The 17895-nt window shown below is 49.0% G+C and overlaps 3 protein-coding genes across 3 annotated transcripts in view; all 3 read right to left on the bottom strand.

The window, feature by feature from the left end:
- EAH_00024420 (hypothetical protein, conserved) overlaps window positions 1-3565 on the bottom strand; it is a gene marked incomplete at both ends in the record, with an annotated part of 4231 nt that extends 666 nt beyond the window's left edge. Inside the window, 3 exons of the mRNA XM_013396770.1 lie at window positions 410-572; window positions 758-853; window positions 1070-3565. Coding sequence (XP_013252224.1) covers window positions 410-572; window positions 758-853; window positions 1070-3565 — 2755 coding nt within the window. The remainder of the gene's footprint in view (window positions 1-409; window positions 573-757; window positions 854-1069) is intronic.
- Window positions 3566-6569: 3004 nt separating this feature from the next.
- On the bottom strand, window positions 6570-8408 carry EAH_00024410 (hypothetical protein, conserved; the record flags this gene model as incomplete). The annotated part of the gene is made up of 1 exon (XM_013396769.1): window positions 6570-8408. One exon carries the CDS (start codon window positions 8406-8408, stop codon window positions 6570-6572), a length of 1839 nt encoding a protein of 612 aa, XP_013252223.1.
- A 2073-nt stretch (window positions 8409-10481) lies between these two features.
- On the bottom strand, window positions 10482-14985 carry EAH_00024400 (MYST-family histone acetyltransferase-A, putative; the record flags this gene model as incomplete). The annotated part of the gene is made up of 10 exons (XM_013396768.1): window positions 10482-10712; window positions 11195-11377; window positions 11666-11822; window positions 12307-12411; window positions 12645-12716; window positions 12860-13031; window positions 13552-13661; window positions 13835-14158; window positions 14344-14432; window positions 14596-14985. The coding sequence occupies 10 exons, from the start codon at window positions 14983-14985 to the stop codon at window positions 10482-10484; spliced, it is 1833 nt and encodes a 610-aa protein (XP_013252222.1).
- Between the last annotated feature and the right edge of the window lie 2910 nt (window positions 14986-17895).

Below are 17895 nucleotides of genomic sequence, written 5' to 3'. Positions count from 1 at the left end.
TATATATATATATATATATATATATATAGACACTGATTATCGGTATAGAACTATACCGCATCCAGTGGCACGCATGCATTCAAGTACGCGTGGCTGTTCCGGCCCACAGTTCTTTTCTCTCTTGCAACTGCTGTCCACTTGCAACAGTAAGAAATCTTAAACAACGAGTATGAAGCTGCATGCAACTAAGAACGAACAGAAGCGAGAACGCATACAACCCTAGAAGCCAGCGACCCCGTAGAAACAGCTAAAGACCAATTCATTCAAAATGCGCATGCAACAAGCAGAAAGCAGAAAAAAACTGAAACTGCCCCTGAAGAAGCAGCAAGTCGTCATTCTCTCGCTGCTCTGCATCCGCAAAATAACAAAACCACTGAACAGCCCAATCGTTGGCGCACATGTTTCTGACTCCGAGCAGATAGCACAATATCTTTTGCTGCTCTTTTAATTCGAGAGCCATCGTGAAGAGGAGTAAAACCTTTCTCGTCGTCTCGCCGTAAAGGCCTCGTGGGGTCGAAATACCCCAACTCCAGCCACTGCAACATCGTCAGAGTTGAAAAGGGCCCCTGGCACTGCAGCAGCAACAAAAAAATACATGCACACCCCAAACACAAAACAAACGTCATGCATGCATGCATGCAGATGCATATGCATGCATGCATGAGCGAGAGAAGCAGTCGTGATAGCAGCTGAGGGTTTGGGCCTGCAGAGTGAAGGGATAGAAAAGAAGAAAGGAAACTGCACTTCTTCTTCTTGCCTTGTTGAAGGCATCTAAGTAACACCAACTATGCGCCGCCTCGTTCTCCTGTGGATCCAACAGACGCTCCGGCACCCGTGACAACTCCAGCAACAGCTGCGACAGCAACAGCAAACAAGAACGAAGAGAAAAACACTCTGAACACACCATTGCGCCTGCTGCTAGGGCTGATGCTGCGCATGCTGCTGCTGCTCTTGCTATTGCTGCTGCTTCCCCCGCTGCTCATGCTATTGCTGTTGCTGCTGCTGCTATTCATGCTGCTGAAGATTTCATTGGCAGCACAGCCGAACGGAGAGTGAAAATGACCCTCACCGAGCTTTTTACTCGCCCGACGCCGTGCTGCTGGGAATGCTTCTCTGCTTGCTGCTGGGGCTGCTGTTGCTGCTGCTGTTGCTGTTGTTGCGCCTGCTGTCGCTGCTGCGGCTCAGGCGCAAACTCGGGTGCAGGTGCACTTGGTTGCTGCTGCTGCTGCTGCTGCAGCTGCTGCTGCCCTTGGAGCACCCCTACTAAATGCTGCTGCGGCACAGCAGCTGCACCTTGCTGCAGCTGCTGCTGTACCAAAGGTGGGGGTTGCGGTACCTGCTCCTGCTGCTGCTGAAACGCCGGCTTCTGCAGCGGCTGTTGCTGCTGCTCTTCCTGTCGAGGTGGCAGCGGCTGCTGCTGCTGCAGTGATGCAGGACCAGCAGCTTGGATTGCTTGCTGCAGGGAAAAAAGTGCTTGCAACGCCGCAGGGTTTTGCTGCTGCTGCAGCTGTTGCTGCAGCTGTAGCAGCACGGCCTCTGTGGATTGTGATACACTAGCAGCTTCAGGATTGCCGCGGATAGCAGCAGCTGCTGCTGTTGCTGCAGATCGCAACGACTCCAGCAGCGCCAGCTGCTGCTGCGGGCCCCCCAGCGAAGCCAGTGGATTCGCGGGCCCCGCACGCGGCCCCTGTTGCTGCTGTTGCTGCTGCTGCTGTTGCTGCTGCTGCTGCTGTTGCTGCTGCTGCAGTTGCAGCTGAGCTCCCATTGCAAGCCCTTGAAGCAGCGCCTCTGATACTGCACGCTGCTGCTGCTGCTGCTGCTGCTGCTGGGAAGTAACAGGAATTAAACTGCCAGCTGCAGGCATACTCAACCCCGGTGTCATGTTCTGATGCTGCTGCTGTTGCTGCTGCTGCTGCTGCTGCAGCTGCGGTGGCGCAACCAACATCAGCAACTGCATCGCCGCTTCACTCGAGAGGATTGAGTTAAGAGATCCCTCTGCATTTGCTGCAGGAGGCGGCAATGGCTGCTGCCGCTGCTGCCCACGTTGTTGTAGTTGCTGCTGCAGCGGCTGCCGATTCTGCTGCTGCAGCTGCTGCGCCAATGAGCCGAAGCGAGCATCAATAGTTTGTCTCGACGAATCAAAGCCGGGGTCTGGCAAAGGAAGGCCATCCAAAGACGGTGGGGCCCCCAGGGGCCCCTCAGGGGGCCCCATGGGTCCGGCTGGGGGCCCCACGAGGGTCCGTAGGGGCCCCGGAGGTACCCGTCTGTCTGGCGATCCCAATTCCGCTGCAGCAGCACCCCCACTAAGTTCTTCTGAATCAGGAGGGGGGCCCCGGGGGCCTCTAGGGGGCCCCGACAGCGGCGGGGGGCCCCTGACCTCACCGATAAGTCCTGGAAACCCCTGGGGGCCCCCACAGGGGGGCCCCTCTCGGGGCCCCACAGAACCGGTAAGGTCATTCTCTGCGGGAGGCAAGGGAGCGGGAAAAGAAAGCAGCTGTTGGGGTATGGCGCCGGCTGCAATACAACGACTAACTGCTGCTGCTGCTGCTTCTGCTGCTGCTGCTTCTGCTAACGACCTGTTGCCCCAGAGGGCCCGGCCTATTGTAGGAAGGGGTCCGGGGGGCCCCCTAGGGGCCCCATTAGAAGGGGCCCCCAGGAGCAGCGCGTTGGGGCCCCCTAATTCATCGCCTCTCTCGCGTCCGCCGCCCGGTGGTGGAGGGGGTGGGGCCAATGGAATGCTGCAGCTGCCGCTGTTATTTTTTTCGTTATTGTTGCTGTTGTTGTTGTTGCTGCTGCTGCTGCTGCTATCTTCGCACTCAGGCACGAATCCCCCGCCACGCAGCCGGCGACCCCTGGGCCCTGGGGGCCTCCCTCCGGATGAGCACCTGCCTTGTACTGTCTCTCTGGGGCCCCCATCATGGATAAGACGAACAAAATGCGGATCTCCAGTTTGATGTGAAGGCGGCAGGGGCCCATAAGAAGAAGGAGGGCCCCCAGCAGGCCCGGGGGCCCCCAGGCCCCCACCTAAGCCTCCTGCTGTTCCCCGTTGTTGCTGCGCGCTGTCATACGCTAGAGGGGGCCCCCAAGGCATATCACATTTTGAATTCGAGTGTATAGGGGCCCCCTCAGACAGTGGAGGGCTATCGTTCAAAGGACGCCACGGACTCCCCCCGCTACCCATTAGCGGGGGGGCCCCCGAACGTCGGGAGGGAGGGGGGCCCCCTTTGCCCTTGGGGGGCCCCCCTGCGCGGGGCCCTGACATGCGTGGATTTCGCCTGCCCCCTGAAGCGTCATGAGGCCCCTCCCCAGATCTCTGAGGAGGGCAAGGCCCAGCGAACTGATAAAGGGGGCCCCCAGGGCCCCCCACAATCCCTCCTCCTTCCCTACGGTTTCCGGGGGCCTCAGAATGGAAATCCGGGGGCATAAAAGATGGTGGAGCCCCTGGCCGTGCATGGGGGCCCTCAGGGAGTGGTGGGCCCCAACTTGGATTGGGTTGCACTCGGTGAATAGGGGGGCCCCCAGGAGGCCCTGGCGGTGCCGGGGGATGGTGCCCCCGGCAAGTCATGGGGCTCCAATGAGCCGTGTTGGGTGTCTCTGCATACACCCCAGCTGAAGAAATAAGAGGAGGGCCCCCCGCAGGTGAAGGCTGATGCACGTCTCTAAACCGAGTAGAATGCCCCCCGTTGTTGGGGCCCTTCCAACTGGGCGGCTCGCAAGGGGGGCCTCCACGGAAGGCTGAGGAGTGTCTGCAAGGCTGCATTTGATGTAAAATGCAGCAACACAAAGACGTAGAAGGTTTCAGGAAGAAAAGCGAAGAGGAAGCAGAGAGCGCAGGAGAGGCGAGCTCACAGACGGAAAGAAACTACACCCGCCTGGTGCGGCTGCAAAGGTGGGCATGGCAGCAAAGAAATAGAAAAAAATAGTAATATATTGACCTTTCTTCCAAGAAGAAGCGAAAACAAACACAAAAAACCACATTATTGTACGCAAGGACGATGCAGATATACGCCGGGGAAGCCCTGCTGCTGCGCGGCTGCCCATTGGGGCGTGCAGCAGCTTTGGAGTGTACAGACGAAGAATTGGCCTTTTCTCTGTGTTTCCATTGCACTATTTATTAATAATTGAACATTTATTCCCATTTTTGCAAGCAAGGCATATTTCTATTGCATCTTTTTGCTGCTGCACCTCCCGCACAAGCACTTCGGGCTCTCAGCAGTTTTTGCGTTTAGTGCGTGGTTTTCTTCTACTTCTCTGAGTTACTCTAGGATAGTTTAGCGATTATAAACTCTAAATGAGTTAGTTTCTTTCTCTTCTTTCTACTTGATATGTTATGTAGCACCTACATAAGATGTGCAAGTGGTAAAAAGAAAAACGTGCTGTTGGGGCAGCACGGCTGCGTATTTTTTTACGTAATTAGAGAGGAAGGCGGCAGACATTATCAGCAATTGAGCAAAGAATAAATAAATGCTTCTTCGTCACATGAAGAGAAGGGAGAAGAGGTAAAGTAAAAGAATACGCACAAACGCGCAGCAACAGCTTTCCCCAAACTGAAGGCAGGCTTTGGGTTTATATATAAATTTATTATGTACGAAGTTTAACTGCGGTGTATATACAGCCGAAAACAACGAGGCAGGTGCCTTCTTTTAAATGAACTGTTTACTAAATGTAAGGTTTAATTTCGCAATTTCTATACCGCTTGCCCGCAGGGAGACAAAGCATAAATCTGCATATACAACTTATACACAAATATAAATAAATAAATATATATATATATATTAATGCATTAAATATTGTATATATAATTGCAAGCAGCAGCTACTGGGCACATCATATTCAAACAGGAGGCGCAGCATCTTGTCTAACGGCAACCAATGAAAAAATAGAAAAGAAACCATTAAAACTATAATAAAAAATGACGACTATTAAATTACGGAGGAGAAAAAAGAGACAAAAGCGCTGGGCAGTAGCAAATGCAGATCAGCTATCGATTTCCTACATCAGCTAGCTAGCTAGCTAGCTAGCTAGCTAGCTAGTTGTGCTACTCCACCTTATACACATGCTGTACAAAGGTTTTGCTTTGTGGGGGTCTGTCTGCTTGAAGTGCGCCTCCCCTTCCGAACGTAGTTAAAGTGAATGGCTTCACCGCATCGGTAGTAATACTAATACGAATAATAATAACAGTAGTAACAATAATAATGCCGACAATAGGAATAGAAATAGTGCAAGTGGTAAGAATAATAATAATAAATAATAATAAAAATAATAATTCGTAATAAGAGCGCCAATTATTATTATGGTAGTACTAATCGCATTAATAATCATTATTAATCGCGGTAGTAAAAATACTAGTATTAGTGATTGTACTTAGTATACTAATAATAATCTCAATAGTAATAATTAGTAATAGTAATAGTTCATAGTAATGATAATAATCAGGTAGTAACACCAGTCAATAATAATAATAATAATAATAATAATAATAATAATAATAATAATAATAATAGCAATAATAATAATAATAATAGCAATAATAATAATAATAATAGTACTACTACTACTACTAATAATAATAGAAATAATAATAGTAATAATAATAACAACACAGTATTAATAATAATAATTAATAAGTAATAATAGCAATTGATTGCTTTGTAAGAATATGAAAAAGCAGGAAAATGAATTCCTGCGACGACTGTCGCTTCGGAGGCCGCCCGCAAGAAGTTGGCAGCAAAGGGAGCATTGTTGCTTAAGCATACACAATAAGACTGCTTATATTCATTTTATTCTTAACTGCTTGAAGATTAGACATGTATATCTACTATATATATAGATCTATATATATATATATAATATATATATAAGATGCAACTCATACACGCAGCGAAAAGTCAAGCATATATAAGCAACTACAATTGTACAATGAAAATACTGCAAAACGAAACTACACAAACAATAGAAGTAGATAAAGGAGAATCATAGAAAGAAAAACAGCTTATATTCTTTAATAACTCAACTAAAGGCGTCGCCTATACATGCGCCTCATGATAAGCACAACACAAACAAACAGAAACACAAAACAAGAGAACATACAATAAACAAAATTAATTAAACAATATTAACGAACTACTGAAGTAATCATTCTCTGTGATAATTTCAATTCAATAATTTGCATTTAACTTCAATTTTCTCCTTTTCTACTTCTTTACGGCTGAAGAAGGGAAGAAGACTCAAACACTTCACAGCCGATAATGAATAATGCAATACTAATGCAAGAACACGAATAACAACAACAACAATAATAATAATAATAACTGCAATAATAATAACTGCAATAACGATAACAATAACAACAATAACAAAAATAGCAATAACAACACCAACACTAACACTAACAACAACAACAATACTAAAAGCAATAATAATAATAATAATAAATAAATAATAATACTAAATAATAATAATAATATGTTACAGCACATTCATATTGTGTGCATTCGCAAACAGCATTATGACCTCGTCAAGCCCCGGTTGAACTCCCTGTTAGAAGTAGAATATATTTTTGAGAAGATTTATTGAACTTCTGCTTGCAGCAACAAATCAGGGAAGCGCATTGCTATCTCAGTCCAAGACGGTCTTTTACTTCTATTAGGCTCTAAAAGACAGCAAATAAGTTGCTTCCACCTCTCAGGAATATGCTCTTCTTTCTGAAGCCCCGCATACACCTCAGCAGCAACACTTATTTGATTATCTTCATCGAATTCTCTATTAACAAGGTCTGCTGCAACTTTTTGCATTTGTTCAAAGTCTCGTCGACTATGAGCAATACCGAAAGGCATTCTTCCGTCTGCAAACAACTCATATAATATCATTCCTAGAGACCAAAGATCTCCATTAGGGCTAGGTGTAACTGAAGATCTCTCTGATTTTAGAAAATCTTTCAAGTCTATCAGCATCTGCGGGTCTGCATAAGCCATGGTAACGCGTGTAAGCTCTGCTATCTCTTCTCCAAATGGCGTACTTGCGCCGAAGTCGCCTAAAAGAAAAGAACCGTCTTTCATCATAAAGCAGTTATCTAATCTTAAATCATTATGCGCAACTCCTGCTGCTTGTAGGTGCATAACTTCTATGAGCAATCTCCGAGCTACATACAACTTTGCATTAGGAGGTATGCGCCACAGATGGTTAATAATCTCTTTTACGCTGCCGTGCAACCGCTGAAACAGCTGAACTCCAGACACCACGTACATATCACCACATAAAGTAAGAGTAGAAGCTCCTGCTATCTTCCCCGTATATCTAGGAACTGAGAAACCTCTCTTGTTTGCAACTTCTGCAGCAGATACCCCCTCTACTGCGGTGTCTATACACCTATTCTCTTTGTCTGCTGCTTGCAGCACCAGCTTCGTTGTCTGTTCTTCAGAGACGTTTAGCTTCTCTAATACATGCAAACGCATTGCATGCTCCTCTCCTGTCTCTTCATCTACAACTGCAACAACCACACTGCTTACTCCTTTTCCTAGAAAACGAGTAACTTTGAAGCTGCGGTTTGTGTCTCCAGCAGGCAGAGATGAATCTAACGGCTTTACGTCTTCAAGATGTACAATAGAGTCAACTAGTTTGTCTGTCTCTCCATCGGATATCAATCTTGCAATAGCAGCAAGCGCAGGGTCTACTTCTTCTTCCTCTACGACGGGCTCTTCATCATCATCTGGATTAAATTCTTCTTCAGACTCATCTACAATAACATAATTCGCTAAAAAGTGCTTCCCCTCCAACTCCTCTTTAGACATCAATGCCTCTGCCTCATCTACATCTGGCAATTCTATAACGTTAAACTTCCGACCTGGTAAACGAAACTGCGTCTCCTGCTCCTGCTGCTGCTCATCATCATCATACTGCTGTTCCTGGCTATCTACGCTTCTGGAGGAGGAAGAAGAGGAAAAACTTGAACTGCTTTCATCAATCCCTGTTAAACCTTCTTCAAACGTAAATACATCATCACTGAGCTCCGCTGCGGCTGGGTATGCCTTTCCACCGTCTGGTTTTCGTTCAAATATACGTGCAGACAGCTCCATCAGCTCCTTTGCAAGAGCTGTTCTTTTCGCTGGACGCCTGACGTGCAGCGCTATGAGCGCTAATATGCTGCACAGAATCACAGTTAGAGATTTAATAGAGTGATGACGACTTCCTTCTCTTGTAGACGATCTTCTCTCTTTTAAATCTATAGTGTATTCAGAAGACTCATGGGGAGACTTAGAAAAATCTTCTTCAGTCGTGGGGCTAAATGGGTATTCTTCATCTACAGGGACTTCATCTAGAGAAAAATCAAAAGAAAACCCTCTTAACGGCCCCAAGGAAGGAGCCGGCGATCCCTGAGGGGAACTCGGCGCAGAGTTATTGGGCGACATTCAAGCCAATTGATGTGCAATAAACTATATAATAAGGTGCAAAAACACAAGAAAATTAAAACAGAAAATCTGTAATTCCTCAAGAATCTCCCAATAATGCAAACGAGACGATCACCTCTATTCAACTTTTGAACCGAAACAGATTACACATTTCAGCGCAAACCCCTCGGGTGTATATACACCTGGTTGAACGCTCAAACAAAAATGCAGAAATTACAAGCTTTCATTTATCAAACTTTCGGGTCTCTAGACCCTCGTTTGTGCAGTCGCAGAGGTAGGAGGCTACGTTACTGCCTCAGCACTGTTGCCGTAGAAGGCGGGCGAAAAAAACTGCACAAGCTAAAAACAGCGACTTTATTCAGATTCAATGAACCACTGCACAATAATTAAAGACGAAATTAGGAAAAGAAGAAACATAAATAGATTTTAAAGCTTTGTCGCTGCACAAATGCGAAACAGCCCCCCGTGCAAGATGCGACTGGGACAGGGGACCATAACGCAGAAAAACACGACCACCTCACACAAAACCTTCCTTCAGGAAAACGATAACAGACATAGAAACAGTAAAAAAGATTGAATTTTGAAGATGTTTAGGGGGAGATGAAGAAAAACAGCAGGGCATCGGCTCTGGAGGAACGAGGCATATAACTCTCCCGCGCGTCGCTGACTAGTCATGAGTTTAACCTCCAGAGGGAGGATATTCGTTTGTTTTTTTTTGTTTTAATTGAATATAAAATACGAAAAAAACGCTATTTTGATCAAAAAAGAATTCAAACGATCTTCTCCCTCTCAACAATACGCACAGCTGGTTCTCCCCGCCCCACGCAGCCTCGCGCCGCGCGGAAGTGGCTGCCGGTAGTAGCACCAAGGGGTTAAGGGTTATCTGTTTCTTGTTTGAAGAATAAACTGTTGAAATAATAATATTAACATTAATTAATTAGAAATTAAAGTGCATATTCAGATATTAAACTTCAAATAATAAACTGCTGCTGCTGGTGCTGGGCCAGCATCATCAGTATGCAGCAACGATGCAGAAATATTAATGTGTGCAGCCTCTTAGTGCTGTTTGAATGCATTCTTCTTCGTTTCTTCCTGTTTATTCTGCTGTATATATACATCGGATCTACGTATTTGCGCGTATGCGTGAGAAACGCAGACTCAAATAAAAGAGTTTATTGCATCATCTCGATGTAACACGTAAATTGAGCTAAGAGCAGTAGTAGGCGTTGAAAGAGAAGGAAATAAACTGCGAATGAAGATGGCAGGTAGAAGAGATAGGAGAAAAGACAAACACAGATAATAACTCAGTGATTGTGCAGCTGCATCTACAGCAACAGCAATGGCAGCAGCACCAGCTGCAGCGGCAACAGCTGCAGCAGCAACAGCAGCACTGCTGGCTGCTTGTGCAACCCTAAATACATCTTTCAAAAAAATAACATCTAACTTTTCTTCTAGAAAGAATAATATTTAAGTGCACCTTTAAAACAAGAGTAACTGGCTCTGGTATTCATGCAGTATGCATGCAATTGGGTTACATTATAACGTAGAAACGGCGAATATTTGCATCTGCTAATTGCTGCTGCTGCTGCTCTGCTGCTGCTGCTCTGCCGCTGCCCTCTTGTAAGCACTAACTGCTGTTTATTCTAAACCCAAAAGTAAAGAAATACGATAAACAGACAAAGAAAAACTAATGCACGGCTCGTGCATAGGTCAAACAAAAGAAACATAACCCAAACCAACATGCACCAGCAGCAGCAGCAGCAGCAGCAGCATGAACAGCTTCGGCAGCCTCCCCTTCACTTCTGCCTGCAGCAGTAGCAGAAGGGCTGGGTGTGCCGCTACTCCAGATGTTGTACTTGCTGTTGCTGCTGCTGCTGGTGCAGGCGCTGCTGGACACGCTGCTGCAGCAGCAGCTGCTACTAGATCAGTTGCTGTTGCAGCTACTGCTGCAGCTCTTGCTGCAGTTAGAGGTCGCTGCTGCAGCTACTGCTGCAGTTGCTGCAGGACCACCGCAACCGCAACAGCAACAGCAGCAACAACAACAGCAGCAGCAGCAGCAGCTGCTGCTGTGAATTACTGCTGCGGCGTTGTATCTAAGGGCGCTGTATAGTAATCATACGGCACCCAATGCAGCGCTTGCTGCTGCACACTTCTTGAGGGTCTACCTATGGAATGCTGCAGCGCCTGAACCTTCTCAGGCGGCAGCAGCAAGAAGCAGCAATCCCCTCTAATCTGCAGCACTCCTTGCTTCTCTAAACACACCACCACGTCCTGACATTCAATTGATGTGGCCTCCGACAACTCCTGCAAACAAAACAAAACAAAACGAACAAAACAACAAACTCATAAATATATATTTGTAATATATTTATATATATATATATATATATTATATATACTGTATATATAATATATATCTATATATATATTTTTCCCTAATATATATATATATATATATATATATATATATACATTTCAATGCATGCATGTGTCAGCACAGTCAAGCACCACATGTGCCTGCTGCTGCTGCTGCTGCAGCTGCTGCTGTTTCTGCTGCTGAGGGACTGCAATACATGAATATAAGCATCAACAGTGCACCAGCAACAGCAGCGAACGCTGTTTCGACAGCAGCACCAGCAGCAACCAATGCAACAAGGACGCCAGCAGCATCAGGAGCAGCAGCAAGAGCAGCATCAGGAGCAGCAGGAAGAGCAGCAGCACGAGCAGCATCAGGAGCAGCAGGAAGAGCAGCAGGAAGAGCAGCAGCAGGAAGAGCAGCAGCCGACCTGAAGGGAGATTCTATTCTTCGGAGGCTGCAGCAGTTTAAGCAGCTGCTCAGTCCAGTAAGCAAAGTAGGTTGCCTTGCCTAAGTCAGACAGCGGCCTCTCAGGGCCCCCTGCTCGTCTCTCGCGTTGAGACAATGAATAACTAAAACTAATCAAAAACTTGCCGTACCCCTTTCGCTGGTGCTGCAGCAACAACATACACATCAACAGCTTCTTTCACAGCGTCACTTTAGACTCCTGATGATCATGCTGCTGCTGCTGCTGCTGCTGCTGCTGCTGGTGCTGCTGGTGCTGCTGGTGCTGCTAGTGGTGGAGGTGCAGCGGGAATTGACACGAAAACAGCAGCAGATGCTGCTGCACAAACATCATATATATCAACGGAACAGCAGCAACAGCATCCGAAGCAGCAGCAGCAGCAGCACGAGCACCAGCAGCAGCAGTATCATCATCGGCAGCACCAGGAGCACCAACATCATCAGCACCAACAGCAGCAGCAGCATCATCATCAGCATCATCATCATCATCAGCAGCAGCAGCAGCATCAGCATCATCAGCAGCAGCAGCAGCATCAGCATCATCAGCAGCAGCATCAGCATCATCAGCAGCAGCAGCAACAGCAGCAGCTAACCTGCGGCAGCGTGAGTAGACAAGAAAGGTTGTTTTTCGAGTGCTTTTCTTTTGAAAAATATCCAGTAATGTGGTGCCCTTTGCTGTCGTATTCAGTCATTACGTAAAAGACAAACAAATTCACCGGGTGTCTGTACACCCCAACACAACAAACAACAAAACCCTAAACCCTAAACCCTAAACCCTAAGTAAAAAGAAAGACAAAAGGAGAGGAAGAAAAAAGAACCAAGGAAGCATCAACTACAAAGCAGAAGATCCAGACAACAATAAACCCTAAACCCTAAACCCTAAACCCTCAATCCGTTGAAACGAAGCAAAGAGGAAAGAGAACGACGCCCTCCAAACCCTAAACCCTAAACCCTAAACCCTAAACCCTAATAAGCCCACTGAAGCAAGTCACGGAAGAAATAAAAAGGCGTCCTCTAAACCACAAACCCTAAACTCTACACCCCTAACCCTAAACCCTGAACCCTAGGAAGACGAACCTTAGGGTTTTATGATCTAGAAACAGCTTGGAGAGAAAACACAAATTCTCGCAATACACCCGAAAGTAAGTCCCGTCCACCTCAAACATTGAAACCCTATCATCGCTGCAAAGATGACCACAAAACCCTAAACCCTAGGCCCTAAACCCTAAACCCTAAACCCTCGAACAATGAAACCCCATTATCGCTGCACAGATAGCCGCAAACACTAAAACCTAAACCCTAAACCCTCAAACACTGAAACCCTACCATCTCCGCACAAACAGCCACAAACCGCAAACCCTAAACCCTACACCCTAAACCCTAATGGAGCTCGAGGTGGTTGCTGCAAGCCTCACCGATAAATTTCATTTCCTGGAGGGTGGCGGCACTCACAGAGCAGCGCATGCCGCTGCAGTTCGCTCTCGTGTCTGTACACCCCAAAGAGCAGCAGCAGCAGCAGCAGCAGTAGGGTCATGCGGATGGGAATCCTGATCTATGCAAGGGCAGCAGCAGCGGTAGCAGCAGGAGCAACAGCAGCAGCAGCAGCAGCAGCAGCAGAAGCATTACTGACACGAAGAAGGCGAGGCAGAATTCGCAAATAAAGAGGACGGGCACGTCTTGCACTTCTGCTGGATACGGAGAGAAATACCAACAGTCTACTAAATACGAGCCAATCGAAATCCTCTCCACTGTCTTCAGCCGTGTTGCCTCCTCATGCTCTCGCAAGTAATCCTCATCCAAACCTGAGGTGTATAGGCACCTCATACATATACTCAGGTGTATACGCATCTCATACATATACTCAGGTGTATACGCATCTCATACACATACTCTGGTGTATAGGCACTTCGTACATACACTCAGGTGTATAGGCACTTCGTACATATACTCAGGTGTATAGGCACCTCGTACATATACTCAGGTGTATACGCACATACTCAACGCATTCAGGAATATACGCAATGCAAGCGTTTACCCAGTTCAGGTGTATGCATGCAGTGCAGGGCTATGCATACAGTGCAGGTGTATATGCAGCTCTACTGGTGTTTGCATGCAGTTCAGGTGTATGCATGCAGTTCAGCTGTATATGCAGCTCAGGTGTATATGCAGCTCTACTGGTGTTTGCAGTGGTGCGTGCTGTCATATTTATCTTTCTGCGTGTGTTTGAAGCGCATTTTATATTTATTTTTGAATTTTTAAATTCTTTTTAATTCTAATTTCTATTTTCTGCCCCATTTCCCTCTTCTTTCTGCATTAATCTACCCGCATGTTCTTCATCAGCGTCGCTTTCTTCTTCATCTGCTACCGGCGAATCCGGAGGCAATTCTTCACGCGTTTCGCGCAAATCCGCCCAACATCGCCAGCAGTCCAACCTGCAAACCATAAACCCTAAACCCTAAACCCTAAACCCTACATCCTAAACCTTGAACCCTTGCCTCCTGCCTCTAAACCCTATACCCAAGGCAAGGGCTGCTAAAAAATTCAACAAACACCTCTGGATAATCCCCACACATAAGGGGTTTAGGGTTTAGGGTTTAGGGTTTACCGTCGGTCGAGACCTAAGAAGTGCACGTAGTAATCGTAATCACTCGGTTTAAGGGTTGTTGCTGCTTCAGCGAAGGCGCTCCCGTCAAACCAGCTGCTGCTGCTGCTGCTGGAAGCTGCAGCTGTTGCTGAATCAGCTGAGGCGCTGCCGTCTGCCAGGGACTGCTGCTGCTGCTGCCCAGGTGCTGCTGCAGCAGCGGCAGCAGCAGCAGCCGCTGCTGCTGCAGCACCCCGCAGTGGAAACGAGCCCTTCTTCCTTGCTGCTGCTCCTATAGTAGTAGGTGCTGCAGCAGCAGCTGCTGCTGCCCGCCGCTCTGCATTTGGCCTGCAGCAAGAGAAGCAGCAACAAGCAGCAGCAACAACTGTTGCTACGAGGCCAACAAAGCAACGGCGGCAACAGCAGCAACCGCAGCAACCGCAGCAACAGCAGCAGCAGCGCATACTAGCAGCAGCAGCAGTAGCAGCAACAACACCAACAACAGCAGCAGTTAACAGCAGCAGCAGCAGCACCTAGCATGTATAATTTTGCAAGGTCTCCAGAAGCGAGTAACAGGATCTCGAGCCCAGATAATAGCCTTCGCCGACAGAGCGTTAGGAAACTGAACTCACAAACCCTAAACCCTAAACCCTAAACCCTAAGTTGCTCCCCCGAAGCAGACAAGGCCCCCAAAAAGTCGGACTCGCAGCATTGTGCATGCGAAGAAATTGCGGTTTAGGGCTTAGGGTTTAGGGTTTTTTTAGGGTTTAGGGTTTAGGGTTTACTTGCAAAGCGTAGGTGTCTGTGAAGCGAGCTGGATTAAGCTGCTTCCCTCCTTTAGGACCGACGCCCTTAACCTTGCTGTTGCTGTTGCTGCTGCTGCGCGCAGCAGCAGCTGCTGCTCCTGTTGCTGTTGCTGCTGCTGCTGCGCTTCCTGCACTATGAGAAGGAGCAGCAGCAGCAACCGGGCACCCCCCCTCTACAACGGACGGCTGCCGGCTTACGCTCGTGCTGTTGCTGCAGCTGCTGCTGTTGCTGCTGTTGCTGCTGCTGCTACTGCTACTGCTGCTGCTGCTGCCCAGGCACTGCACCTTCTGTGGGGGACCCGAGGTGTCAGTACAGCTGCCGAGGCTGCTGCTGCTGTTGCTGCTGCTGTTTGTCGCCGTCCGCTTCATTCTGCTGCAGGATCGGACGTGGCGCTGCTGCTGCGCTTCCTGCTGCTGCTGTTGCTGCTGCTGCAGGTGCTGTTGCTGTTGCTGCCGCTCTCTGCGCGACCTGTATGCCGCACCTCCTTCAGGTGCTGCTGCCGTTGCGGCTGCTGCTCCTGTTGGTGACGCTGCTCTTGTTGCTGCTGCTGCTGCTTCCTGTTCTGTATGTGCGTCCAGAGCGTGGCGCCCGAAGCAGTCAGTGCGCCTGCTGCTGCTGCTGCTGGATGCTGTTGCTGCAGGCTGCTGCTGCTGCTTTTGCTGCAGCTGCTGCAGCCGCTACCGCTGCTGCTGCTGCCGCTGCTGCACACCCCACGCCTTCGCACGACCACTTAAGTGTTGAACTGATAGAAATTCAGGGTGCAAGCGGCTGCTGCTGCTGCAGTAGCAGCTACTGCTTCTCCCGCTGCTGTTGCTGCTGCTGCTAGAGGGTTGACAACAGCAACAGCCGCTGCTGCAGCTGCTGCAGCGCGAACTCTGTTTTCTATATCAAATAAAGTGCATAGACATCTGCTGTTGCGTCCACTTTTGTGTTGTGCTGCTGCTGCTGCGACTCTCTGCTGCTGTGCTGGACCTCCACGGCCCCATATCTCGAGGCATGCTGTTGCTGCTGCTGCTGCTGCTGCTGCGGTTGCTGCTACTGTTGTCGCTGCAGTTTTGCCTTAATTTATGCACAATTACATCGTTAAAATACGGTTTGCAAGTCTCGAGGGAAAGGGCCCTCGAAAGCAAGTGTGCAGTTGGCTGCTGCTGCTGCTGCTGCTGCAGCAGCAGCAACAACAGCACGAGCAGCACGACAGCAGCTGCTGCTAGTCTTTCTGCAGCAGCGAGGCTTTCTGCTGCAGTGTGCCTGTATCGCCAACCCTCCTACACTGCGTTGCTGCTGTTTTCAGCTGCAGCAGCAGCACCAGCAGCAACAGCAGCAGCAACAGCTGCGGCGGCAGCAGCAGCAGCAGCAGCACGGGCGGCGGCAATAACAGCAGCAGTTGCTGCTGCAGAAACAGCACAGGAGAGCAGCAGCACCAGCCAGCAGCAGCAGACAGCGGCAGACAGTAGCAACACAGGAGCGGCGGTCGATACCTCTGAAGTTAAGTACTGCTGCTGCTGCTGCTGCTGCAGCAGGGAATTCAGCAGCAGCACAACTTACATCACCAGAAGCAGCACGAGCAGCAGCAGCAGCAGCAGCAGAAGCAGCAGCAGCAGCAAAGATGGTGCGTCGAATGTTTCTGCCGTTCTATTCAAAGGACCGGGGCCCCCCACGTATACGCATGCAGGTAAAGCAGCACAGTTTTTTGCTGCTGGTGTCTTTGCTGCTGCTGCTGCTGTTGCTGCTGCAATTGCTTCCGTTTCAGGACTGTCGTTCGTACTGCGACTTCACTGCCACGTTTGCTGCTGCAGCTGCTCGGTGCTGGTGCTGCTGCTGTTGCTGCACCTGCTGTACATGCTCTGTTGCTGCTGCAGCTGCTGCTGTTGCTGCTGTTGCTGCAGGTGATGGGTACGAAAGGGAGAAGATTTTTTAAGATTGTGGCGGCAAATCAAAGGGACCCGAGGGACGGAAAACACATGGAGGTGCTGCTGCTGCTGCTGCTGCTGCTGCTGCTGCTGCTATTGCTGCTGCTGCTGCTGCTGTTGCTGTTCGCCTTGCAGCTGCAGCTGCATTCAATTGCTGCTGCTGCATGCGAGGGCGTTGTTTGTGGCTGCTTACCTGGTCGTTGGTGCTGCTGCTGCCTTTGGGTACGCAGTTATACATGGATGTTGTCTTTGCTTGTGACATCTGCTGCTGCTGCTGCTGCTGCTGCTGCTGCTGCTGCAGGTATTGGGGAGTTATGTCTCGCGAGCAGCAACAGACAACAAAGGAGTATCTGAATTGCGTCTCCGCTTCTCTCGTGTTAAGTTTTGGCTTGCTGCTGGGGCCTCTATATCTGCTGCAGCAGCAAAAGCACTCGGTGCTGCAGCACTAATTCCGCTGCAGCCGCCGCTGTATGGCTGGAGATGCAGAGGCAGACTTCAGGAGCTGCTGCAGGAGCAGCAGCAGCAGCAGCAAATGCTTGCGGTCAGAACTCAATACACAAACATCTCTTACTCATGCTGCTGCTGCTGCTGCTGCTGCTGCTCCTGACGCTGATGCCTTTGCAGATGCTGTTGCTGCTCGTGCTGCTGCTGCTCGTGCTGCTTCTGCTGCTGCCTATGCTCCTAACGCTGTTGCGTCGCCAGATGGTGCTGCTGCTGTTGCTTTTGCCCTCGTTCTTTGTGCTGCTCCATCTGTTGCCTTTCTGCTGATGTGGCTGCTCTTGCTGCTGCTGCTGCTGCTGCTGCTGCTGCAGGAGCGTGAACTGCGTAGTTTTTTTAAGTTGCCTTCACCGATCAGCACGAGGAGAAGTGAGACCGAAGATGGAGAAACAAAAAAAGAAACGATAAGACGCATTGTTAGATAAATGCAAACAGCAAAGACACTCACCAGCTGCTGCTGCAGCTGGGTGTGCTGCTGCTGCAGCTGCAGCAGCAACAGCTGATGTTTGCAGCGGTACAGGCTGCTGCAGCTGTGTATGCTGCCGCAGCAGCTGCAGCAGCAAGAGCTGATGCTTGCAGCGGTACATGCTGCTGCTGCTGCTGTAGCAGCAGAACCTACAGCGGCCGCTGGATGCGCTGCAGCAGCAGCAGTAGGTCATGCAGCAGCTGCTGTTTCATTGCTGCTGCTGCTGCTGCTGCTGCTGCTGCTGCTGCTTGAGCTAAGAGGAACCTTCTTGGCTGAGTACAGCCAACTCCCACCTCAATGGAGCTTCAGGTTACAGCGACGTTACCTGCTGCTGCTGCTGCTGCTGCGGCTGCTGCCGCGGTGCTGCTGCTGCTGAGGTGCTGCTGATGCTGGTGCTGCTGCTG

Source organism: Eimeria acervulina, genomic scaffold, assembly GCF_000499425.1.
Source record: "Eimeria acervulina Houghton genomic scaffold, Eah_scaff191, whole genome shotgun sequence".
Classification (NCBI taxonomy): Eukaryota; Apicomplexa; class Conoidasida; order Eucoccidiorida; family Eimeriidae; genus Eimeria; species Eimeria acervulina.
This window is presented reverse-complemented; position numbering and strand designations above follow the sequence as displayed.